Source organism: Artemia franciscana, chromosome 15, assembly GCF_032884065.1.
Source record: "Artemia franciscana chromosome 15, ASM3288406v1, whole genome shotgun sequence".
NCBI lineage: Eukaryota > Metazoa > Arthropoda > Branchiopoda > Anostraca > Artemiidae > Artemia > Artemia franciscana.
In genome coordinates, this window is record NC_088877.1 from 6,341,123 (window position 1) to 6,369,040 (window position 27,918).

Here is a 27,918-nt window from a genome sequence, read left to right on the forward strand (position 1 = left end):
TATTCTCAGCCACCATTTTATCAAAATCTTTTGCCCGCTGGCTGGGGCACCAATCCCCAGGCTTATTTTGATGTCACGCAGTTATTTCAAATGAATGGATTGCAGCCATCACAATCTTCTTTTAGACCTAATCCTCCCCGAATGGCCAATAACAGAGGACGTAACGGGTAAGCAGATTTTGATTTTTTTTTTCTCGAGTGCTTGTTCAAACATGTATATACGTGCTCAGATGAAATTGAAGTATGATCAGTTTATCAGTTGAAAATATTTAAGTTAAAGGGTTACAACGTCTTTTTGTGTAAATGAAAAAAAAGCTTTATTTAAAACATAAAATTCATTTTCATTCATTTTGCCTTGTCTCTCAATTATGCATCTAATCTACCATTTCATAATCTAGACACGATTTTACACTTTACGATTGGACTGTTATCAAACATGATATGAAGAAATCGATTTGTGAAAATTGTAAATGGATATAAGATCGATATATCGATTTGCGAAAACTCTGGATATAAGTAGATGGGCTACTTAGTTTTGTAGACTACTAAGTAGACTACAGATAATCAAATGAAAAGTTATTTTTCATTAACTAACTAACGAACTAACTAACTCTTTTCGCATGCTGACTAATTTTTTGCGTAGCACAGGTACCAATCTCCTGATTTACTCCTTTCGGCCGGGAGTGTAGTACGTGGTTGGGGGATATCATCCAATTTTTTATTGGCTATTGAATATTCTTGAATTAAATAGAAAACAATTTTAAGTCAGAAGTATGGTGGACTTTAGTTGGAGATCCAATCTGGATTCTTGATATTATTTCGGAAAAGGGGAAAAATATATTTACGGCGGTTTAGAAATAGTAGTAAAATACTGTAACATCCTCCTTTTAGACATTGTACTCTATTATAATCCTCTTTTCGTGTATATATACATCTGTCTTTACTCTTGTGGTAGAGGTATGCCTATAAAATAGATATTTATGCTATACTATTATTCCGATTTCTTATAGAACCACGATTGCCAAATCGTCGGTATCCTTTTGCTGCTTTTTGGACTCTGAAGGCCGGACAAATCCGCCATTGTTTGTGTCCTAAGCCGACAAAGGGCAACCATTGGTATTACCACACTATGTTGACTCATTAGTCTTTAAGATATATATTACCCTTTTCTCTTTTTTATGGCCTTTATTACCCCTGTGGTAGAGATCATGTCTGGAAAGACGTTTAAACTGAGATGTCATTCGGGCTCTTCCACGACCAGGGTTGCCAGTACTAATATGTTGACTACTATATCTCCTTTTTGTCCTTTAGAATCAATGGAAAAGGACGTTTCAATAATTCTGGTGCTGTTCCCAACTCTTCCGGTATACATACCGGTCAGAGTGAACCTCAACCTCCGAGGTCCAATTCTTCAATGTCCAATGGCCATCATTACCCAGCTAATAATATTAGGCATCAAAGAAATACCTCAACTGGTGGATTTCAGCGAAACAGGTTAGTTTGAGGCATATTTTCTAGTCTTGAAAAGCGTGAGGGGGGTTTTGAATGGGACTAGAATGGGACAAAACTTGATGGGACTAGAATTTTAGGGGACTATTTCCGGCAATGGAATTAAATTGGTTCATTTTTATGCCTGCACTTACTTATCAAAGAACTTGTTACTGAAGTAATTTTAAATATTAAAAACCTCTGGAGAGCGGCCCATAATTTTCTAGGTGGAGGGGACGAAATTTACCCATTTCCCTATCCCACATGTATTCAGGGTTGAACGGTGTGTATTAATTAAATTCTTTTTTAATTGAATTAATCTGTTCAACTAGTTTAATTAATCTGTTTGAATTAAATTCAGAGTTTTTGAAAAATGTCCTTTGGTTTTTTTGTTGTTTGACATCTTGGTAAGTGAGTTTACTTTGAGTGTCCAAATATATATTTACTTGTAGATACTAAAAGAAAAAAGTATTACGAACATTTCAAAGTTTTAAGACCGTTTTCGGTATTTACACGAATTACCTATATATATATATATATATATATATATATATATATATATATATATATATATATATATATATATATATATATATATATATATATATATATATATATATATATATATATATATATATATATATATATATATATATATATTTATTTATTTATTTATTTATTTATTTATTTATTTATTTATTTATTTTGGAATTGCCATCTCTTACCACTCTGCGAAAGTAATTCATAACAAAACAAAAAATTAGTGCTGGAAATATAACATATATATTTCCATATATATATATATGGAATATTCCATATAAATATAACATATATATATATATTTATTTATTTATTTATTTATTTCGGAATTGCCGTCTTTTACCACTCTGCGAAAGTAATTCATACAAAACAAAAAAAAATAGTGCTGGAAATATCTGATTGGCTTCTAATGGGACCTGGCCTGCTACTTTAAAGTGTATTTTTATTTTGACTTTGTCTTCGAGACATCTTCGTCCCAAATTTTCACTGGCTGGGGAATATCCCCGTTCTTTTCCTTTTGTTTCACAAGTGTATAGGTAGCTAAATTTTAGAGTGGGGTGCTTGATCTCCGAACATAAGGTGACTTTTGTCGAATGTATCGGATGTTTCTAACGACGAAGATGCCCAGACAGTACTTTGGCTTTTTAGACCCCCTCCCTCCCCACACTTTGTGCGCAGGTTTATTGATCCTAATATTCGTTGTTATTTCCTTTGGCTAATTGAGAGTGAGGAAGGTGAGAGTAGGTGCTTTTTATAGCCCCAAATTATCACTTTCATATGTAAGGACGTTTCTTGCAGATTTGGGTCCCCCCTGACTCTTAGTGATATGGAGATTTAACTGTTAGGCGTTCTTATAACTAATTCTATTCCTTGATTTTTAATTCTAAGGACATGAAAGTAAAAAACATTTTTTAACTCCTGGACCAGTCATATGTCTATTCAAACCTGAAAACTGCCATTTTCTAAGGTTGTTCTTATGGTTGTTACAGAATGAAGTTTTTAGGGTAGTATTTTCCAGCATTACCACGTTGAACCGTGAAAATAAATTAGCAAAAATTTAGTAATAATTTATTATGAATTAGTATAATAATAATAATTTATTTATTATAAATTATTGTAAAAATTTATTATTTATTATAAAAAACAGTATAAATTGGTAAAATAAATTAATAAAAATTTGACTATGCTTTTCGTCAGTGAAAATTCAAACAATAGCAATCTATTGATCCCCAAAGACACCTACGCCTTTAAATGAAATCTAAATCTTCTTAAGCTCTTTTGTTCCATCTTTTTTTTCAGTTTATTTTTTGTAGATCTCACCTTTTTCTTCTTTATATTTGCCACTTAGCGCCACTAAAAATTATAAAAATGCATATGAAGTCTTTTTTTCATAAAAATTGAATTTCCATAGTTTTTTTTTAATTTAAGGCATATATGGTTTTGTAAGTGCCCACATCAAAGAATCAGATTTTATTTACATTGTCCTTGGTACTTTTAAGTTCACCCCAGTTAGAGTTTAGAGTTCACCCCATATGTATATCTTGAAAAAAAGGAGAAATTGGGGACTCATTTTTGAACAAAAGAGATCTCCAAATACAGTGATGCAATTTTTGGTACTAATGGACGCCAAATTGAAAAACAATGAACTTGGGCTGAAAATCAGCAAAAATAAGGTAACATCATGGTAGCAAATAGGTTAATACGTTTTAGCTCTCATTTGAAGGTTTTGTTGCCTTTGAAAATCCACAGACTGTCGATGTTCGAATTTGTATGGATAAAATCTTGTAAAACTTAACTAATTAGTTTTTGCTTAATGATTTTGGTGGTTCAGTGTGGTAACACTGACGACAATTTGATCCTGCCTTAAAGAATTCATAATTTTGAAACAACCACAAGAAAAATCTTAGAAAATTCATATAATAGGTTTTTTCTAGAATAGGAAAAAGTTGCAAGCCCAGTGTTCACCCTCCTCCTTTTTAGGGGGTTTAGACTGGCTGAAGAAAACCTAAGGACGATATTCAGTTGGAGTCTAAGGTAGTTGGAGTAACTTAAAAATTGTTTCCATTTTTAGTTATGAGCAGGAGAAAATGGGCGGTCAAACGTCTATTTATGGAGCTTATCCATCTTATCCGTCTGGACAGTCCATGCCTTTCCGTCCAAGGTTCTTACCCGATAAAAAACAACGTCAGGAAGAGGTAAATGCTAATGCTCCCTCAAATGAAACTAGTCATGATGAAAACGAAGCATCGATTGAGGCTTCTTCACAGCCTGCTTCTGCTGTGCAGCCAAATGTCGAGGAAGAGAGTTATTCGAACAGTACTACCAATCAGGTAATTATTACAAATTAAGAGAAAACAAGCATTTCTTCGGTTTTTCTCTAAACATAAAAATAAGTTTTTTTTTTCTCAATTTAGGTAGAAGCGACTCTTTTTCTTTTTTTGATTAAAAATAAAAATGGAAAATTACCAAGAAAGATTTTCTAAGGGGTAATACTCCTTCTCTTCTTAATTGGTGCCTCTCCCGATTTAGTATAAACTGCAGTAAAATTGAATTTTAAAAAAATGAATGTTAATTATATGTAATATGCACCGTTAAAATTTCGTATTGTCTCTCTTAGGGTTTGATCTGTTTTGAGCAATGATTACCTGCAATTTTAAAATATTTCGAGTAAATTTAGCAATGCATCACTGGATTACAAATTTTTCATCATGTTATATCTATTTATTTGTATTTTACCTTTTTCTGGGCTTCTGGACCACCCCAGAAGAGGTATGCGTGTAATTCCGTAGGAAAGAAATATTAGAAAATAAGGACACCAACGAAAAAAAAATTATTTTGTTATTTTTTTTTAATATATAGATGCAGATGAGGATATTCTTATTGCTTGAGTTTTTTTTTAAACTTGAATTTGTCGTTATCATTGTATAAAATACCTAATGATTGGATATGTCCGTAAATAACATTTTTAAAGGGCACCCGTATATTTTGTTATATAAATGGATGTGTAAAAGCAACAAAATAAGCCCCTCTTAGCTCAGTTGGTGGAGCATCAATCTAAAAAAGTCGCCAATTATTGCTGGGCGTTTTGCTTTTTCCCATCTTCAAAACGTCCATCTTCAAAACGTTCATCTTCAAAACGTACTAATAGGAATATAATTCTTTTTGGATAAAAGTTTCATTTGCTGAGTGGAAAATCGATGTTAAATTAAAATCAATATTAGACTAACAAATAAGACAATTAAGTAATAATTAATTCATTAATTAAATTATTAAACATTAGTTATTTAAATTAAAATTAGCGAACTAATTATATTTTAAAACTTTGTCAATTAATTAAATTGACTAAATTTATACCTGACTAAAATCCTCGTGCCGATGGGTTTGTGCCGAAAGCACTTGATTAAAGTGGGTTTGAGATTTTTCTGCTTATTAATTAATTTTATTATTATTATTTTATCATTATTATCATATTATTTAGTTATTATATTATTATAATATTATATTTTTATATTTTTTTTTATTAAATTCTTTTTCCTTCTCATTAAAATAAGTATTTCTAGGTCTATTTAGTTTTGTGCCTAATGCATGATTATGCATGATCTGTTCAATTGTCTGTCAATTGAACAGATCCAATTTTATCAATGAATTAGAAAAGTGTTTATACATGTACAAAGCATAGTTCGAAACAATGCTATGTTGCACATTTTAGAATATGCAGTGTTTTTCGATGTGTCCAAGTGAATTGAAAACTTCTATGCAGAAGGTCCGAGTTAGTTAAGAGAGGCGACAAAAGGTGCTGAAGCAGATTTTTATATTATTTTTAACCACAGTTTATCATCAGCGGATTTTATATTATTTTTTACCATGAATTACCATCAGCGAATTTTATCCTTTTTTTATGTTTTTTTTTCCATGGATTACCATCAGTGGATTTATATTATTTTCTACCGTGAATTAACATCAGTGGATATTATATTACTATTTTACCATGGATTACCATCAGTGATTTATATTATTTTTTTTTTTTACCATGAATTACCATCAGTGGATTTTATATTATTTTTTACCATGGATTACCATCAGTGGATTTATATTATTTTTTTTTACCATGAATTACCATCAGTTGATTTTGTATTATTATTTTACCATGGATTACCATCAGCAGATTTTATATTATTTATATAGTATTGATGACCATAAGCGGATTTTATATTATTTTGTACCATTTTATCATGTTATTTTTTCGTTTCGGATTTATTTTCTGTCCACTTCATCGAAAATTATTTGCTAGGTTTTTGGAAAATTTTGCAGTTGTTTGCTTCTCTGCTAGATTTTTGCAAGTTCGCGAATTTTATTCTGTTGATTTTAACACTGTTGTTTTCACCTTTTAGATTGATTTTCCGTCATTTTGAACTAGATTCATAAATTTGCTTTGGTACTAGTTTTTCTGTAATTGAAAATTATTTTTATCCATTCTTAAAATTAATTTTATTTCTTTTGTAGTATTTCCTATTTATTCAATAAAAGATCTAAAGCCCAACTGTCTAGCCCAAAAGCCCAACTGTCCAGCCCAAAAGCCCAACTGTCCAGCCCAAAAGCCCAACTGTCCAGCCCAAAAGCCCAACTACAGCCAAGACGAATAGACAAAGAAAAGAATATGAAAGTGACAAACGGGCCTATGGCCAATAAAGAAAAATAAATAGAATATATAAAAAAAGAAAAAAAGGATAAAGATCCTCCAGAGCCATTGCTGGCGTATAGGGCGTCGAATCGACGTTTCAGTTGCTGGGTGTTTTTACAGGAACAAGTAGCAAGCTTGTAGCCCAATCTTGCTGTGGCGGGGATCGAACCCTGAGCCCCGTATTGCCAAGCAGAGCACCAATCCACTGTGCTACAACGGGTTAAATAGAATATAAATCAAACAAATATTTCGCCCTTATAAAACAAGGCGTTTTCAGCCTAGAACAAAAAACCAACACTTAGAATCTAATACTTAATTTTGTTTTGTTATTTATTTATTTTTTATTATTTATTTATGTTTTTTATTATTCATGTATTTGTTTATTTTTTTTTTATTCAAGCAAAGCTGCATTAAACGAAGGGTTTGTTGCAAAATACTCTTGAACATGTTTGATTGACTATTTGATCTAGTTTTGGTTAAGCTTGAAATTTTTTATTCATTCTTATGGCACTAGATATTAACCAAGTGACATATAGCGATCGCAAATTCTTTCGTCTGTCTCTGTCGGTCTGTCCCGGTTTTGCTACTTTAGGCACTTCCAGGTTAGGACGATGAAATTTGGCATGTGCATCTGGGACCGGACCAGATTAAATTAGAAATAGTCGTTTTACCGATTTTACCATCTGGGACGGGGAGGGGGAGTGGGGGTTAGATGAAATTTGATGTTTGGAAGGATATCGTGTCTCAGAGCTCTTATTTTAAATCCCGACCGGATCTGGTGACATTGGGGGGAGTTGGGGGGGGGGGCGTAAAATCTTGGAAAACACTTATAGTAAAGGGATCGGGATGAAACTTGGTGGGAAAAATAATCACAAGTCCTAGATACGTGATTGACCTAACCGGAACAGATCCTCTCTCTTTGAGGGAGTTAGAGGGGAGGGTTAATTCTAAAAAAATAGAAAAAATGAGGCATTTTTAACTTACGAAGGATTGATCGGATCTTAATGAAATTTCATATTTAGAAGGACCTTGTAACTCAGATCTCGTATTTTAAATCCCGACTGGATCCAGTGTCATTGGGGGGGGGACTGGAAATCTTGAAAAACGCTTAGAGTGGAGAGATCGGGATGAAACTTGATAGGAAGAATAAGCACAAGTTATAGATACGAAATTGACATGATTGGAACGGATCCGTTCTCTTTAGGGGAGCTGGGGATTGTTGATTTGGAAAAATTAAGGTATTTTTAACTTAAGAACGGGTGACCGAATATCAATGAAATTTGGTATTTGGAAGGAACTCATGTCTCAGAGCTCTTATTTCAAATCCCGACCAGATCTGTGGACATTGGGGAGGGTTGGAGGGGAAACCGGAAATATTGGAAAACGCTTATAAATGTCGTAGATACGTGATTGACATAACCTGACTGGTTCCGCTCTCTTTGGAGGATTTAGGGGGTGGGGTTCAGTGCTTTGATGAGTTTGGTGCTTCTGGGCGTGCTATGACGATGAAAATTGGTAGGCGTATCAGGGAGCTGCACGAATTGAGTTGATAAAGTCGTTTTCTTCGATTCGACCATCTTAGGGGCTGAAGGGAGAGGAAAAATTAGAAAAAATTGAGGTATTTTTAACTTACGAGTGGGTGATAGGATCTTAATGAATTTTGATATTTAGAAGTACCTCGTGACTCAGAGCTCTTATTTTAAATCCCGAACGGTATTAAGCTTCTGATTTTCTTTTTAAAGCAATCTATTGATTCTTAGAATTTTTATAGAGCTCATACAAAATGTGCTCTTTGCTCTTCCGACCTCGTCACAAGTGCCATATGAGCTCTTAGCTCTTGTTTTTGGTGATATTAATATTTGTAATTTAAATTTGCAGTTCTGTGGAGAAAGTTCGTATCTCAAAAACCCTTGAACTTCGATTAATGACGATATAATCGCATTAATCAAATGGTCCTTCAGGGGGCTGCGATCATTATATCGCACCCTCCTGAAGAGAGATCTCACTTATAAGCCATTTTAGATAAATCTTAGAAATTGTAGCTCAAAAAATATGGGAAACACCAGAGCCTTCCATCAGAAGAGCTATCAAAGCTTTTTCCTGAAATAGCAAAACCCTTGCGATCAACTCGCCGAAGTACAGCTCTTCAGGTCTACCTTGAGCAGGGTACTCTCCGCCAAGAATATCTTAACGAGGTTTGCCCGATCAGTCGCCACGTGGAATCGCTTGCCGGGAGAGGTTATCCCGGAAAGCCCTTCCCTTGACGCAATGAATAGAAGGTATAGCAAATACCTCAGTGTTGGTAAATGAGGTACTTACGAGGACTGGTGGCATATTATAACGTGTCGTGAAGCCGCGAAGCCTGTAATAATAAAAGAAAAAAAGAATTAGTGCAACTGGGATATTCGTTTAGTAAACAATGTCTGATGGTGGCATATCTAGTGAATTTATTGGTTATGGAATAAGACTGTGGCACATTGTGATGTTGGCATACTTGTACATTCCCCCCCACCCCCCTTGTAAGATGATACATTTCCCAATAGCAGAATGCTTCAGACATGGCTATTTTTTTCTTCTCATACAGTATGATCTCGTATTTTTTTTGCATGTATTAGATAATAATCGTGCCCTGATCATAATGCTGATCATAATGCGGAAAATTAGAATATACTTAACAGTTTTCTTAGTTTTATAAAGTAAATTTCAGAAGGCTCTAAAATATTATAATGCTGATGCATGTTGCCTTAGGAGTGTGCAGGTGTCTACGACATCTAAACAAACCACCGCTGATGCAATTACTAGAGGGAGTATTTACTTGGAACATTTTGAACGGTTCCCTATTGTTAATGCATTCAAATTCATCACCTGTAATGGAGCCGCGAAGCCTGTAATAATAAAAGAAGAAAAAATTAGTGCGACCGGGATATTTTGTTTAGTAATATAATATGTGTTTCTAATATATAAAATCTGTTTTAATAATATTTGTTTGATCTCAGTTTCCGAAAAAAAATATCTAAATTTATATTTAGATTTTTATCTATTTTAAATTACCTAATTTAGATTTTAGATTTTGAATCTAATTTTTATTTTAATATAATTCAATCTTAATAAGAACGACTTTCGTATGCAGTTTTTGGTAGTACCGGAAGCTTAATAATAATAAAAAAAAATATGAGTGAAAATCAGCTGAGAATTAGCTAAAGATATATGGTATCAGGGCTAGATCCAGGGTTTTCCTTCCGTTTTTTTTTTTTTTTTGACAAGGGGGCTACCAGAAGAAACTTTACAAAACGCAACCAAATTTATTCACATGCTTCTTTGAGCCACGAAGCCTGTAATAATAAAAGAAAAGAAAAATAATTAGGGCAACCGGGATATTTTTTTTTTGGAAAATATAATATGTGCTTATAATATATAAAATGTGTTTATAATAATGTGTTGGATCTCAGTTTCAAAAAAAAAAAATGAAAACAAAACACAAAGTTTGAAAAAAATGCCAAGAAATGCTAGATGTTGATATTTTTTTCGAATCTAGCGACAGTTTCAACTCTTTCTTAGCTACCCTATGTAACTTTTACCCTATTTTGTAACTATTTTACCTTTTTTACTACTTTTATTTTACTACTTTACTACTTACCTATTTTTGCCTATTTTACCTAATATGCAACTTTTACCCTTAGTTTACCCTATTAACTATGTAACTTTCTTAGTTACCCTGTGTCTTTCTTAGTTAACGCCGTACCATAGTTGCCATATTCTATGGTGCGGCGTTTCTATTGGTGACTAAGATTGATTTATTAATCTATAAAGTATAATGCACTGTATGGTATGACAAGATCTGCGATACTGAGATCCTGAAGACCTTCAAACTGGCGAACCTCTCTACCCAAGTAAAAGCCCGCTCTCTAAGGTGGAACGGCCACCTACTCCGTCTCCCACTAAGTACCCCCGCAAGGATCATCTCGGACTTCAATCCTTCGGAAAATGGCTGGAAACACCGAGGAAGGCCACGCACTAGATGGGCTGATGTAATAAACCAGCGCCTACTCAGCCGAAACATCAAACCCAAATGAGGCCCCATCCTTAGCCCTGGACAGGGCTACTTGGGGAAGACTGACGGCGCTGTCAAGCAGCTCCCTCTACGCTGGCAACCCTGCTGGGCAAGAACGTGAAGTCAAAGTAAGTGACCGTAGAGAGCCTTACACCAAACATACTTGTTCAAATGTTCTTTTTCAAAAACCATATTTGGTAAAGGGCCATACTTCCATTGCTTCAAGCACTTTCTGTCCTAAATAATGTTCGTAATCCTGGATAATTTTAAGCGTAGCATTGCTATTGACGAAAAAGGCTGATCAGGCTATCGAAAGGAATATTAAAAACAAAATATATCGAAGGGAATATTAAAAACAAAAATCTTGTAAATAATTGAAAATTAAAATTTTCAAATATTTAGATATGTCTGTAAAATATTCTTGTTACCTTTTGTATAGGGCTAACTATTCTTTGTGTATTTACATTTAATGGTCTTATGCCAAATTTCTTCTTTTTTTGTGTTTTTAAAGACATGTCAGAGAAGACATTTGTATCTATAAAAACATTGTTAAAATTCTAATATTCGTTTTTTTATACAGTATTTTTGTTTTATATACTACATTTTTTTTTCGTACAGAGATCCCTATTTGTGTCGTTTTTTTCAATTCGGACTTATTTTCTAGTCTCAGTATTATCGCAACCAGGAAAGAGGTCGACGACCTCCTCGTGGACGACGGAGGGAGGAAGGAGATTTCCGTGGGCGTACTGGTGGAAGCAACTACGTCCAGTCCAGCCCATCTCAGTCCAGTGATAAATCGAGTGCAAGAATTAGCTCTGATGGTGGAAAAACCCGACCCAATGAGAAGTCAGTGACCTCAGCTGATATTGCTTCCAAACAGGTAGTTCAAATGGCTATACATACTTTTAAATTGATTATTAGTTAAGAAATTATTGTTTGAACTATTTAATTAATGAAATAATGAAATTTAGTAATTTTCCGTGAAAGTCCCAAGAACCCGAGAAAAATTTTGTACCCTATTCGCATAATTTACGTCACATTCTCCCTTGCAAGGCTGATTGACGCTACGTTGACAATGGCGATGCAGAGTCAAAACTGCCTGTGGGCAATTAGCTCATGCATCCAAAGCGAAGTACTATTTTGCGGTACAAAATTGACCCAATGAGAAGTCAGTGACCTCAGCTGATATAGCTTTCAAACAGGTAGTTCAAATAGCTATAAATACTTTTCAATTGATTATTAGTTAAGAAATTAATGTTTAAACTGACTAATGAAATATTGAAGTTAAGTAATTGAGAAATTGAGGATTGGAACTGATATCTAGGAGAAGTTTTGTTGTTATTATTGCGACACTATTTATTTAAATCATTCAAAATAATTAATCAACTACCCAAGTAGCAGAGTTTGTCCCATGGAACGGAAGACACTTAATTAACATAACTTCTTAGAAGGAGGTAGATTTACTGCAGTCTAAAAGCGAAAGCTAATCTTAATCACACCAAACAAACGAATTAATAAAGCTACAAGATACCCAATATTTTTTTTTTTATTTCTGTCGCATTGTTTTTCCCGACCTTCTTAAGAATGCAAGCATGTTTCTGTTTTATCAGCAACATTATGTTGATGGAAACGACCAACGTGACAAACTGTTGTTTTTCAAACTGTTTTGTTTTTGTTTTTAAGTTATTCAAATTAAGTGGAAAATATCAAGGCAGAATATCACGGGAAATTTTTTTTTTGTTTTTAAATTTTAAAAGCAAACAAAATTACTTTTGTCATAAAGGTTGTTATGTTTATTATTATCTTGATATCTTGCTTAAAGTAGGCCACGAAGAGGTATTCGTTGTATAAAGCTGACTTTCTCAGAAATTGATCAAACAGTGAAAAGCTAAATAAGCAAGAAAAACTACCAGAGTAACTTAACCTCATCTCCAAAAGGGACAGGACTTTCACCGCTAACCGGCTCAGAAACCCGACAGATAAGGATAATGCTAAATAATAAAAATTCGTGTTCTCGGGGAAAGAATCATTTACGCTCGGGAGAGTACAGGAAGGATGTTCTCGGGACAAGTAAAATAGTATTCACAATTGTTGAAGGCAATTTGTTTTCAAGGACTTTGATGTAGTTTTCAAAAGCTTAGTTTTCTAAGCCTACTTTGAAGTTTCCTTTCAAAATCATGTTAAATGTCGTTCTTTTTTTAAGTAATGCCTCAGTTTGATCTGCAAGTGGACATGGCTTTCCCCTCGCTACCCGGCTCAGAAACCCCGATGGTAATTGCCAAATAATGAAAATTCGTGTTCTTACGGAAAGTGTCTTTGATCCAAAATTGCTGACTAACAAATCTGTTCTTGCGGTTCTTGAACGCAAGTTATTTTCAAGAACTCTGAAGAAATTTTTTAAAACTGCTAAGTTTTCTTGGCTTGTTTTCAAGTTGCCTTTAAAAACCGTGTATAATACTTTCTTTTAGGCAATACCTCAGTTTGATCTGCAAGCGGACGGGGCTTTTCCCCCTCTACCCGGCTCAGAAACCCCAACGACTTTACCTAATGGCACATCTCAAATAGTTGCAACTGATACTGGCTCAAAGGCACAAACTAATGAAGACAACGGAAATCGCCTCTCAGATGTTGTGAAACGAGCATCACGACCTGGAGATAGGAAGACGCCCACCTGGGACTCAACTGACGCAGTCTTAGCTCCTAAAACTAACACTAAGTCATCTCTCACCCAAAAGGTAAGAAATATTCAAAGATTTTTTTTTAGTTGCATAGGTAGACTTGTTTTTAGTTCTAGGTTTTTTAGTTACATTAGTAGTTACCAATTTTGTCACCATTAGAGCATTACCACCTGGGGAACCAATTTAAAACTTCGGCTACTTTAAACAATAGTCCCTGGCAACATTTAAACACCAATACCATTTTTGTTCTAATTTGTGCATGTCTTCGGGTTGATCAAATTCTTCGAGTTGATCTTGAAGCTACTAGAACCTCTTTAAGGTGTCGAAACAAATGAAAGTATAAGGGACGAGGTTAGGTCAGTAGGTGTAATTCGGAAGTCATGTGAATTCTACAATACTGTAAGCACAACTTAAGTCCTGTCATTAGGACGACACGTTGAGGACTCTTGACTAAAGGTGTGATTTTTCTTCATGACAACGCGTCCCCATATGTAGCACTGCTAAATGAAGAAACAGGAAACCGTTCAGAAACGGTTTCTAACGCCGCGTGCGGAAACCGGAAACGTTCAGAAACCGGAGTGGGAGTTCCTTCTATTTTTTTCTCTAAGGAATTACTTTGAATTACTGAGTCATCTTTCACCAAATAGGTGTTTAAGTTTAGCTTGTGAAGGGGTATCACCATTTAAGTGTCAAATCAGTAATTTTTCTACTTTCTTATTTGGTAAAAATGCATCCTATTTCCAATTCTGATCCTGTTCCAAGCTTTGTTCAGAAAGAACAATTTTAATGGGTTAAAAATAATTATTACTTTCTTGTAAATGATTTATATTTAATTATTTGGTACTATTATTTTATTTTGTGAGGAAGTGTGTCTAGTTTCAAAGTTGGGTAGAAAAAGTTCCTGTCTTTCAGAATGATAACATTATATTAACTATTTTGCAAATAAACTAGATGCACAAGCTGACTATCATTGTTATAATAATTGTAACTAGTAAACAAATGAATTAAAACCACTAGTAAATTAAGAACATTAATATTACATCATGCCCATAAGTACAATTTCGATAGTTTTGTTTGATTGTATACCGGAAAAGCAACTGCACATATATGAAATTAAAGGTTTGCAGACAGATGACGTGTTGATTTTTTCAATGATTTTACAAAAGGTTAAAAAGATCGTAGAAAAAAGTGATGAAAAGGAAACATATTTTGAGTACTAATTGATCATTGATTCTGACGTCAGCTTTCGTACTTCACTGGATTAGATGACCCCTTAAACGTCTCTACAATGTTTCAGTGCCCCACTAGCGGCGAAATATAAAACAAAAAAAGGGGTCACATATAATTCCTATATATGGGATTTTCGGCCATGGAAATTCCAATGGTGCGGTTTCCTTTTCGATCTGCCGCCATTTTTGTGGATTTTCAGGCCATTTTTCGAAACTCCCGTAAATTAGTTCTTGCAATGAACTTTTAGCATTAAGAATAATCGAAATAATAGTTACCGTTCCTAAACCAGCTTCAAATGGTGACTTAAGAATTTGACGGAAGAAGCAAATACTTCAAGAGACTGCATAGCAGCCCGCGTCTTCCTGCTGGACGCACGAACTAAACAGCGGAGGCATAAGGTTATTTACGCAACTAAAACATGTGTGAAGAAGAGGGTTCTCGCTTCCTCCCCTCTGAAATTGAAATTCTTACTATGTGCTGACAATTGTTAATATTGTCCTATAAGCCAACGGTTTCTTGTGTGTTTTTTTATTTTATTTATCCTCCTCCAAATTCGTTCATACGTCCCTGGCGTAAATCCTTCCAATATATTTGATAGGTCAATTCTTCATGTCCCTGCACTCTCAAGCATCCTTTTTTCAATGTTACTTGGGATTTTATTGCCTTATATATATTAAAACAGAACAAAAGTAGTAAGCTTATAGAATTTTTTTTCAGAGAATTATATTTGAATAAAGCAATTTTCTTAATGCTGATAATGCAGTCAAATTGAAAGCGAAAGTAAATTTTTTTGATCTTGGTAGAAATAAAAGTAAAGATTTAATATCTTCGATTCCACCTATAAACTAGCTATGACAACAATTCTGCCTAAAAAAGTAGTGTGATATGATCACTCCTAGGCTCCAAATGAAAAAAAGGGAGATACATCAGGGCTGTATCTCCTGTAGGCCGTGTATCTTGCTCAGAAAAGGGATCTTGCTCAAAAAGGGAGATTGTAAACGTCCAGTTAAGGACTTTTGATTATGATGATTTCACTGGTGTAATCTTTACTTGGGTCTAGTGCATATTGGTGACAGGAAACTTTTTATCTCGTATCCATTGAAACAGGTTGGTAAAAAATGTTTATCCAATGAACTGATTTTTTTTAAAATGAAGTTTTATGAACTTAAGGAGTTTGAATTTTATAAACATATAAATAGATACACAAAAGTATGTATCTTTTTTTACAGGAAATTCCAATTGATCTACTTAACGCACAAGCAACTAATGGCGATCTAGTTGGATCTGTCGTTCTCACGCCTCCCTCATCACCGAAAGAGTAAGTTTTTCTATGATAATATTAATAATAATAATAGGAGTTATTTATTAATAAAAGATTAAAACTTTTTTTTACAACCTCTTCTAAAAAGCAGAGCCTTTCCGTTGGGGAGGTAAAGGAATCAAATAACTTATAAAAAAAACTTCGCCACGTAAAAATATATAAGTTGCCGTGTGGTACTGAATGTAAACTGTGTTTAAAAACTGCGCTAAAAAAAATTTCCAATATCTTTTGCTATTGTGCTTTTTTGGTAATAATTTTTTGAATTGAGTTATTCGTTATAATCTAAAGTCTGTCATGGTCTATAAATTGACGTTGACATGAGATCGTGTGACATTTTACAAAGTTTTTCTTCAGACTGGAGGATTACGAAGCGTTGGCTACAATTGACAAGCCCTACGAAAACTATTGAAAATATGAGATACTAAATAGCTCTGGGTTCTGGCTCCGAAAGGAAACCGCCCCCTTCAGTAGTTTGTTGGTTATTATTTAACTTCGTAAGAGCTCGGTCTCCAACTCTCTGCCACCTTGCGTAAATGAAGACGGAGATTGACGCTTTTTTTTCTCGGAAGCTACCTGAAGAGAATATATATAATAACAAGCCGGCAATGTAAATATCGACGAAGATTCCGCCATTATTGGCAATTACCTAGGCATAAAGCAGGTAGTTCGAGAAGCAATTGAAATCAGACTTAAGATGAATAACAGTATTTCCTTAAATAGGGACTTTGGGGAATATTTACTAAATGCTCTATGCACAAATTTAATCAAAAAAGATCTTGCAAGATATTTAAAAAAAACAGTTGATATTAACACAGAACATGACGTTCAATAAGGATCAAAGGAGGATATAGATCCCTAGAGCCAATTATGGGCGTCGAATGGACGTTTCCGTTGGTGGGTCTTTTTTTGCAGGGACAAATAGATGGCCTGTCAACTAACTTTTTGGGAGTGGAGACTGATCTCTGGACCCCGTATTGGGAGACTGATCTCTGGACCCCGTATTGGGAGACTGATCTCTGGACCCCGTATTTGGAGACTGATCTCTGGACCCCGTATTTGGAGACTGATCTCTGGACCCCGTATTGGGAGACTGATTTCTGGGCCCCGTATTTGGAGACTAATCTCTGGACCCCGTATTTGGAGACTGATCTCTGGACCCCGTATTTGGAGACTGATCCCTGGACCCCGTATTTGGAGACAAATAATGTTACAAGAATGTATAATGTTCATCTACTGTGACAAACACAATGCACATTGTTTACTATGGGGGAAACAATCGCATCTCCAACAGAAGTGGGACCGCTTCATACTATGACTAAGGTTGGCTTAAGTGTGGTGCTGGTAAATGGTGTGACAGTATTTTGGACAGTTGTCAAAACAAGTTGTAGATAAATGGTAATGTCTGCGTATCTAATGGTATTTATAGTTTTCAAAGGTTTTAAGAGTTTCAAAAAGTTGGATATTTCGGCTTCGTGTTTATTATCGGGCCTAAGTCTATGTACTTCAAAGTGGTCATTAATTTTGTATTTTGAATTCACGTTTTTTTCCTTTTTTTTTCTTTTTTTTTAAATTGTGCCATTTTAGAGAACCTATATTACTGGAGGGCATGTAAATTTTTTCCTGTACCTTTTGTTTGGCTTCCTGTATGAATTTCATTAAATTATTAACTAAAGTACTTTCCAGGAAGCGAGTATTTTAACCTTAGCCTTATTGAGTTTTTTAACCCTTAGTATTATTTAGGGTGTAACAATTAGGGGGTCAGTTTGTGGGTACGTTATATTTTGCTCATTGCCCTAGTACTATGCTTATAGCCCTTAGGCCCTTTGGGAGCTTACCTGTATTATGCCATGTGGCTAGTTTTACCCTGGATTGTTTACTTTGTATTATATTATTTAATGTTTACATCATTATTTGTTATTTTCATTGTTTTGTTTATATTATGTACTAAATACTTCCATACATTGCACAAATAAACAATTTATAGGTTTAAACCCTAAATGATTGTGTGGCTCTTGAAATACCCTGTATTTTTTTCTTCCCATTTCTATACCGTAATCCTTTCTCTGGAATCTTTCATAACTTTTAACTTGTTCGCGACATGTGCGTTTTAATAAAATTTGAACAGCTAGAGTATGGGACTTATTGAAGACACTTTGGTTTAGAAAGTTTCAGGACGTTTCGGTGTAAAATGTTCAGTTTTGCTTTATTGTTCAAACTCATATAAGCATAAGTAAAAAGCCATAAGCTACTTGAATTTGGGGTAAACTTTTACAGGAGCACCAATTCACAGGTATCTAGGAGAGTGTGGGTCAAAGATTTTTTTTTTAGTTGAGATACAACAAATATTTTATCAAAATCTATGAGGTGGGTATTATTTTCTTTTTTCACTGTAAATGCCAAAAGAAGATATTTTTAAGAATTTGGAGAAGGAGTATAGGGGTTCCCCTGTCGCCTCCCTGTTCCCAACTAGCGCCCCTCAACCTAAGCTTAAAGTGAATGAACGAAAAGAAATGAAAAATTAAGCCGTTTTACAACTTATTTAAAGATTTTTGGTCTATAAAACCCACTTTGTCTGATTGGAAGTGAAATTCTCCGATCTTCGTCAAAGATAAATCAGAAGAAAAGGATTAAAAGTAGAAATATCTAAAAAATAATAACTATTCGACAGTTTTAGTTGTCAAGTTTTGTCACAAAATTTTTTTGCCAGTTGTTTAAATTTTTGGTAGGTCTACCCGGTTGTGTCCCATAGTTGGGGTATTAGTCAAAACTTTCAGCGATGGCTTTTGTTGGGAGGGGGGGCTGGCAAGGTGACTTCGGATCTTTTATCGGGATCGGGGAGGGGATAATTTATCATTTAAAAATAAGTTCTTAATATAAAGCGATTTGGTCATCGAAAATAATGCCCTCATACCACAATGACATGACCTCTGACCTCCGGCCCAGAATGACCTATTGGGACAAGTTTTATCCTAGGCCAAAATACAAATTGTTATTCTATGACAAAATTAGAGTAGAACTTAAAAGGGAAATAATATGAAGTCAATTCGCCAGAGGATACGAAAATTTCATGGAAAATTAGAAGAAATTCTTCTAAAAGTGCATTTGGCGATCTTTACAATTTGTAATTTGACTCATTGTCTAGGCTAGAAGGACCGTATTTCTCTTTCCCGTTTCTTAAAGCCTTTCGAAAAGAATAGAGGCTACTATGAATAGGAAGTTTAGCACTCCTTGATATTTCATGGTATTAAATTTAGTCAGGTTCATGAGTAGATTCAACTTTAAATCTGTGAATATCCAATAATACTAAAATGTTTCTTCAAAAATGTTGCAATTTTTTTCTAAAAATGTGTGCAACGGTACATATAATTGGCACATGATACAAATGATTTTTGGAAGGCAATATAACTCTAATATTACTAAACAATTCACTGCAGCATTAAGCCGTGTAAGACCAACCCAGCTGCTCACACTCCTCCACCTCAATATGCTCAAAGAATCCGTCTTGACAACCTCCCTAGATGCTAATTTCTTTTAAAGCGTTTCATACTACCTATTTAAACTCCATTCGGAAACGACTCACTTTTTGTTTGGCCCTAGGTGGATGACCAAAATCGACAATCTTTGGCAATCTGTCATCCGCAAAACGTGTCCTACCCTTTGATCTCTATCAAATCAAATAGTTTTAAGGCCTAGCAGAAGTCCAAGCATTTTACTCCTGAGTCAGTTCTTTTTCAGAGGCGGCAACTCGGTCAAAGACAAATTTATCAGTTTTCTTCGCCGCTTCAACTAAATAAACCTGAGAAGGTTGAAGTTCAGGGGTTTCTCACTCAAAATTACGATGAAGCGCAGGCTATCCTTAGCAATTCTTCTTGTAATTATTTATACAATATAGTTTTTTATATCTATTCATTAACTGGCAGTTTGGTATCTGCACGCTACTCATTCTCCGGACTCTGTTTAAACCGGTTACAACTAATTAATACTTCACTGAATCGCTCAAGAGCAATCCGTGTGGTTAGTCCCTTTGTCTAATTTATGCATTCTCACGCGCTCCGATTACAGCTGCATCTAGTCTTTTCAGGGGAATTTTGACTAGTAGACACAGTGTATGAAGACAAGTATATGAAGGGACTGCAGCCAGCAAGTATATATTATAGAAATAAGTTTCTGATTGTTGAATAGAATTTTTTGCTCTAGTTTTGATACCCCATAACAACAGTGTCAAGTGTAGCAATCTAGAATGCAAACCCGTAACAGGTTTTATTTTTATTTTGGAATTATATAAAAAATAATTGTTGGCTTTAAGATTTGATTAGATCAAAATATTCACCAGATCTTTTTTTATATCTGTTAAAGTAAAAACCGCCGAAATCACTAATTCATGAACGTTAGGCAAACTCCAAATGTTTAACATGGGAAGTATTGGAAGATTCCTCGAGAGCCCGTCCAAATAATGTTTAGACACAAGATATTATTTTTACGGTGAAGAAGTAAATATACGAATAATACCCAAACTGGTCACCAGCGCTTCCGATTCGGCAATTCCTGAGACCATATTTTATATACAACTACAAACAAAGCAAGTGACTTTCAGTTGAGTATGAAATACTGGAAGCATTTTATTTGCAATTGTTTTAATTTTGATTTTATTAACACAGAAGAAATTAAAAGAAAAAAAAAGATTGGAACTTGAAAGCTGGGCGGATATATTGTTACCCGTCAAAGACTGGAAAGTCCACGCATGCGAAGAACCGGATAACCTTCTCAATGAAAATCAGTATTTTATTTATAATTATTTTATATTCGTGATTTGAGTTGATAAATAATAAAAAAAGGAGAAAGTGTTCCAATTTGAAAGTTGTGTGGGAATAGAGGTCCTCCAGGACCATTGCTGGCGCATTAGGTGTTGAATTGAGGTTTCTGTTGCTGGATCATTATTACAGGGACGGCCACGTTGTCTACGCAGGAACAACATAGTGGGTAGCCACTGTGTTGACCGGGTTTGACCACTGTGTCGGAGAATCGAGTCCATTGATTTTGAATTAAAATCAAGTAGTTGTGGGCATCAAGCCATGACCAACTGTAGAAAGGCCAAGAAAGATAGTCCGAGACAGTCCACTTTTCTATCAATGTTTGAAGAGGCCATGTATGTGGAGAAGAAACAGACATTATCAGTGAAACTACCGTTTTGTTGTTTATTTTTAGGTTTGGAAAATAGATAATAGAGGCAGTTAGATTTGTTTTAAAAAAATTGATTTATATTTGATTTAAACCATTGCGAATAAAAAAATTCAATATTGGAATCCATGAGTGAATTACCAGGTATGTCATAAAGCTTATTTTCCGCGTTATTTTGTCCGCGTTAAGAAGTTACGGTGTTTCTGTCTTCTTTGTAATTGAAGATTTGATCTTCATTTCTCTTGGAGCAATAGGGGACGATTGATAAAGGGAATAGAAGCCATCAATGTTTCCAAGAAATAACAAGTTTTATCAGACTATATTACCTCCTCCTTTTAGGGCTATTTATTTTAAGACCAATAAGCCAAAGGATTTGAGTGTCAAGTAGATGTTATGTTGATTGAATCTTAGGGGAAATTGTAGCCCTAAAATTTAGGCTAATTTTGCTCTTTTGCTATTGAATAGAAGGTCCGTTTTGGTAATGCTATTTGTAAATGGGTTATTTTTTTTTGTTTTTGCTTCCGTCTTTTAGTTAAGCTTTGTACCCCTTCCCCGCCTCTATGTCCCAAAAATTTTAAAAAGTTAAGTTACTCAGATTGGCTACCAGGTGTTTCACTTGTGGACTGTATTTATAAATCTAAGGTAAAATCTTAGATTACAAGATTTATCTCGACTTTTTCTACACATTAATACGCAACGGAGAAAAAAAATTTACAGAAACTTAGCGCATATCAGTCCATACTGAATTATGTCAATTCCAAAAGGAACAAAGTAAAAAACTTGTCAACAGCCATAAAGGTCTCAAAATTTTAGGTCCACGGGGATTTCTATAATGGAATTGAAAATAGTTGTTCGTTTCTGTTGTTTATTTTATGGATCCTAGGGAAAATCGACTTGAAGGGGTAAGTTCATCCTGTCTCCCACATGTGTTTTAACTGTGGTCTAAGGTGGGGAAAGTCGTGAAGCCCCTAGGTTTATACACACTAAAAACATCTAGCTCAAATAAGTGCTTCTAGAAACTAATATTGATAGTCGATTTCGGCAGGCCGATAACATCGAGATTTAGCCAGCGCTAATTTGAGTAAATCAGATTTTTATGGAATTTCTGATTGGCTAAAAAAAATCTGATGGGCTCAAACTATTGTTAGCTAATTCTTTATATCAGCAAAATATTGCGAATGGACATTAACTCGCATATCCTAGGTTTAACTTTTTTTCTTTCTTTTTTCAAGTGTCCAAAATGCTCTCTAGTGAACGCTGTTCTATATGTCCTCGTAGAGATTTTGTTTAAGTTAGAAAAATGTCTCTTCTTTTAGTCTTTTCTACTTTTTTTTTTAAACTGTACATATAAGAAAGTTGTTTGGTACCCTATCTCCTTTAGCTTGGTTGAATTTCGCGTGGTCGCCGTGATTGAACAGTTTTATCCTGCAATTCCTTATAATATTGGTGATGTCTGTGAATTTGGATTAAAAAGTTGTTTTTCTTCCAGGGAACCTAGAAGGATTAGAAGTGATTATGAAAAAGGAAAACTTTCGCCCCCTCGTTATAGCGATGAAAACAAAGAAAATGGGTGCACAAATCAAAACAACACCCCTGTTTTATCGTACGCAAAAATGGCCGAGCAGAGTGGTGAGAAGCTTGAACAGATTTCTCGTCAAGTTAAAGAAAGAGAATTGGAGCAGGAAAGAAAACGACGTGATCAGGTTAGAAAAGTGCCACCGCGAAATGTGGCCACCGACACTAAGCCACCGCAAAAGTCTAAAAATGGTGGAAAATTTGAGAAGCAACCATCAAATAATGAAAAGCGAAAGGAAAAGGAACGCAACAATGGTGATATGAATGAGAATCGTGAAATTTGGGATGGGCCCGACGCCCAGGAAGAAACAGGGTCTGGGGAGTGGGTTGCCGCTTGATGGTGTTGATGGTGTTGAATTGGATGAGACATGCTATTAAAAGAGATATTTGCCTTTCTGTGGTTTCGACAATTATAGTCTTTTTTTTCTTGAAAATGCAAGTGACAAATACGTTGAACATAGTGCGCGCTGGTGATCACGTTTTCTTTTATTTCAAATAATGGCGCCATATTTCTTATTAATCAAGACACGTTCCTAAGCAGATTTTTTTTTTGCTCATATCATTGTTGTTAAAAAACCAACAAATTCATTTTTACAATAGTTGTAATCGAACGTAAGCTTGTGCTAGCTTCCCTTCTGTATATAGATACCAGCGATTTTTTTTCCAGTGATTAGTCATCTGGCCCAAGAAGAAGGGAGGTAGATGATGTTCAGACTAGTCGTCTGACAATATCGACGATATGCGGTATCGAAACCGACGACATGGGACTAGTCGGTTGACAATAAATATACGATACTGACAACCTTGGTCTAGTCGGTAAACGATGAAAAGAATTGTTTTTAGTGCTGTGATTTGTGACAACAAAGTTAGTGACCATTGCGAAGAAAAAAAAAATTCAATATTGGAATCCATGAGTGAATTACCAGGTATGGCATAAAGGTTATTAGTGTGTATAGAATAAAAATCTTACGAGTTTTATTGGATAAGGGACTCTTGAGAACATCAAACTAATGACTGTGATATATACAATGTTCACGTGCTCCAATGAAAATTTGTAGTGAATTGGCAGTTCTTGAGGGTAAATTACTTCCTTGAAGTTGTTTCTAGAATAAGCAGAAAAAAGATGGCACTTAAAAGCGGGTGAATGTGGTAACTACGCTACTTCCATCTGTATTCTATTTGCCGACCCGGTAATCTACAAATCCATATGTAATTTGAAATATGGGGTTCTAGTATGTGCAATGAGCGCCATTATTTGTGCATACTAAATACCCTAGAAACTACTCAAGACGCGTGCATAATAATGTTTCTCTGTTGGGGGTGAGGTTGTAGTTCTTAGGGGAGTATAGAATTTAAAATGTTTGTAAACAAGGGAAACACTTATGTTCTAAAAATGGAATTTTAGGAAGAATTTATATACCCAACCATTGTTAGGTTATCTACCCAACATTGTCTCTCTATGCCATTCCCAGTTATGACTTGTTACATATGAATATGATAGATATTGCAGTCTTTCGGTTGTTTATATCTTCAGATCAAGCTACAACTTTCATAGAATTATAGTTCGTTTAACATAGGGGCGCACCGATTTGGGGGCTGATCCAAAGATTCTTCATACGAAAATTTTTATTATTTACGACTTTTCATTGGGGGGGGGGGGGGGGGGTTGTAATAGAACGACTTTCAGTGATGTCGTCCGATACTGGGAATTGATTCGAAGATTTTCGTACGAATTTTTTTTATTAAGGATTTTCATGGGGAGAAGGGGGGGGGGGGTGTAATAGAACGATTTTTAGCGCACATGATCTAAAGAATGTCCTTTAACATACTTGGATAAGGGGGAAATCCAGGGGGAGAGGGAAGTTTTTTTTATCTATTAATGAGTATACAAGAAAATAAGGTTTCAAAGTCTGGAGGGGGGGCTGTTTCTTTCCTCTTTCATTTATTTGTTTGAGAAAATACCTAAGGGTTTTTTTTCTAAATCTTTAGGCTGGCAACTGAATATGACAAATACGGTTTGAATGACACCATCCAATAATATTTTTGAGTATATCTTGTAATATTATTAATAAAATAATCTTGTTATCCGATAATTCTTTGTAAATCTACTAATAGACTGTTGTTTATTAGAACATAATTGGATTATAGTATTAAAATAAGAAAAATGCTAAATTTTAAGGAAAAGAAACTAAAATGAAATATGCATCATTTTAAATATTTTTTCGTTCCAAATACTACTTTTAAGCGGCCTTCAAAATGACTTTGAATGATCAGGAATTATTTATATGTAAAATATATCAAGAAAGGCTATTCTTTCATTTTTCTTTGTAGTAATAACGCAAAACAACTAAAATGAAATGGTAGAGATTATCCCCCAATGCTATATGCGTCCACAGGACTACTATGAATGGGTGTTTCCACATGATCATTGTGTATCATCCAAATTACTCCTGTAATGAGATTGTATAACACCCTGGGGTGCCAAAACAGAAACTATTAGCCATGTGACCTAGGGATGAATCTAAAATATAATTGAGAATCAGAATAGACAGCTTTTTTTTTGGCCTAAACTGTAGAAACTGAATTTTTGAGAATGTGCATGTTTCACAAGATCCTGATGCTTCACCGAAATGGCGCCCCTCACGATATTGCTTAACAGCCTGGAATGCTCACAAGTCTGGAAAGGGATGACCATGTGACCTAGGACTGAATCTAAAATTTGATTGAGAATTATAATAGACAGTGTAGAGGATTTTTTTTTATGGCCCTAACTTTTGGAATTTTGGGGGGCATACCGATTTCGCAAGATCCTGAAGCTTCGCCGAAATTGCGCCCCTCATGATATTGCTTAACATCCTGAGATGGTATAATCTCAAATCTGAATATCACTGACGTTTGTTTATGACCTAGGGCTGGATCTAAAAATGCAATTGAAGTGAGGTACAGGAATTGAATTTTGAGGATGTACAGTACTGAGATGGTATAATCTCAAATCTGAATATCACTGACGTTTGTTTATGACCTAGGGCTGGATCTAAAAATGCAATTGAAGTGAGGTACAGGAATTGAATTTTGAGGATGTACAGTACTGAGATGGTATAATCTCAAATCTGAATATCACTGACGTTTGTTTATGACCTAGGGCTGGATCTAAAAATGCAATTGAAGTGAGGTACAGGAATTGAATTTTGAGGATGTACAGTATTTATGTTTTTTTGGACGGTTTATTAGTTGGTGGCACTTACCATTGCAAATTTGTCTCTTTTTCTGTCGTCTTCTGCATAAGAGTGGTGCTTTGATTTCATGTTGACAATTTTCTTGCCTTTTTGCTAGTATTGATTACCAGAAAAAAAAATCATGTATAAAACTTGTGTGCTGATTCAATTAATGTCTGTTTTGTTATTTTCTTCTTTTAAATTTATAATCAATGTTCAGGTTTTAGTTTCTTTAATTGGAAATGATTTTAATAATTTAAATAGCATTAATGTATTTTTCTAGAAAAGAACAGAAGAGTTTATTAAAAAAGAAGATTTGGTAATTCCACCTAAGCAGACCAAAATTTCTCTGACATGAATATAGCAAATATTAAAAATATAAAATTGAGAACACCTTATTTGGCCGTGACAAAAAGAGTTGTTGAGTATTCTAGAAAGTCTTTGTATCCATATCATGGATGTTACGTTGGGGGGGGGGGGGGGTATTTCATATACTTTATGATAATTTTGGTTGGCTCATCATCTCAGCAATATGGAGGAATACATTCGTTTTGATTAGTGGACTGCTTTAAATGCAGTCGTTTGAATAAATGCACATAGGTCTGAACCCTGGGGGTGGGAGATGTTATCTCCTGGATTCAATTTTGAACCAATCCTATGAAATGTCTTTACTTATGATTTTTTTGTGTGTTGGAAAAGCTCTTAAGAAATTTTTTGAATTATCTGGACAATGTATACTACATACTACTTTCCCTTGATGTTCCAATGTCAGGTATAGGCGATGTGTTTTGACAAAATTTACACAGGCCTGACTTTTGGAGGGGATCAGGGGGACAAAGTAAAAAAGTATACTTTTTAGTCCACGATTTTTAGGAGAAGGATGATGCTTTCGAACCAATTACTCGGATGATGACCCCCCTCCTCCTCTATTTGCTGGTATGATATGATAATTATGCATTGTTTGACTCGTTGTATTTGTATTGCTTGGAATAATGTTGTGAATATGCTATTAAATTGGAACTGTGAATTAAGTTTTGTGTATTGTCTTCTCCTGATGATAGTACTGGTCGTTGTTGGAGATGTAGGTGTTTTTCGTTGCAATCTAATTACTACACTGCAGATATGACTAGTTGAACAGGGCTGTGGAGTGGCATATCAGTTATAACCGACTCCAACTCTAGATATTCTCAATATCCCGACTCCATTCAGCAAAAATTCACTAAAACTTCGACTCCGTAGTCTTATTTTAAAGCTTTATTTAACTCGATTCTATAAGTTGTAACCAACTCCGATTCCAGACATTTTCAGTAGACATCGACTCCTACCAGCAGAAATTTACCAAAACACTGACTCCACGACTCCGACTTCACAGCCCTGTTATAGCAAAATTCTTAGTGCTTAGGGCTACCAAAGGATACACATCTACATATGATTTTGTATGCATATACACTTAATAGCATATCCACTTCCTGTCTTAAGCAGTATTATTCTTTGTGTCCTAGTATTCGATGGAGATGGAAAAGGGCTTTTTATAATAGCTTCTACTGTGATTTTTTCTGAGCCTATGGTGTAATGCTGAATATTTAAGTCACTGGAGGGATATATTTTCTACTCTAGCACCATCCAAAGGCCAGAAGAATTACATATGGGTTTTGGGTTTTTCTACTACACCACATAGGTGGGGTAGTGCGAGTGCATTATGAGCACGAAGGCTAAGCAGATGTTCATACCCAGAATCCCCTAAAAATGTCTATGGGGAGGAGGTGGTTGTAGATGGCTCTAGTGTATTGGAGGTGTTAGTGTTGGTTTGGCTGCCGATCCAGGAGAAAAGAAAATCTGATCCCAAAATTGTATGATAATTCTATGTAAAACAACTTTTGCCAAGATTCGGGCAATATCATATACGGACAGATAGAATTTTATCACTATATTTAGTCCCTTAATTCAATATTAAATATTGAT

At 34.8% G+C, this 27,918-nt stretch overlaps 1 protein-coding gene across 1 annotated transcript; it reads left to right on the forward strand.

The window, feature by feature from the left end:
• LOC136035985 (uncharacterized) lies at positions 1 to 27,815 on the forward strand (the record flags this gene model as incomplete). Its single annotated transcript, XM_065717890.1, is given in 7 exon segments — positions 1 to 167; positions 1,311 to 1,493; positions 4,099 to 4,357; positions 11,424 to 11,639; positions 13,228 to 13,494; positions 15,897 to 15,985; positions 22,656 to 27,815. Coding segments are annotated over 7 exon segments (1,605 nt in total), but the record flags the coding sequence as incomplete, so codon positions are not given.
• Positions 27,816 to 27,918: the final 103 nt, after the last annotated feature.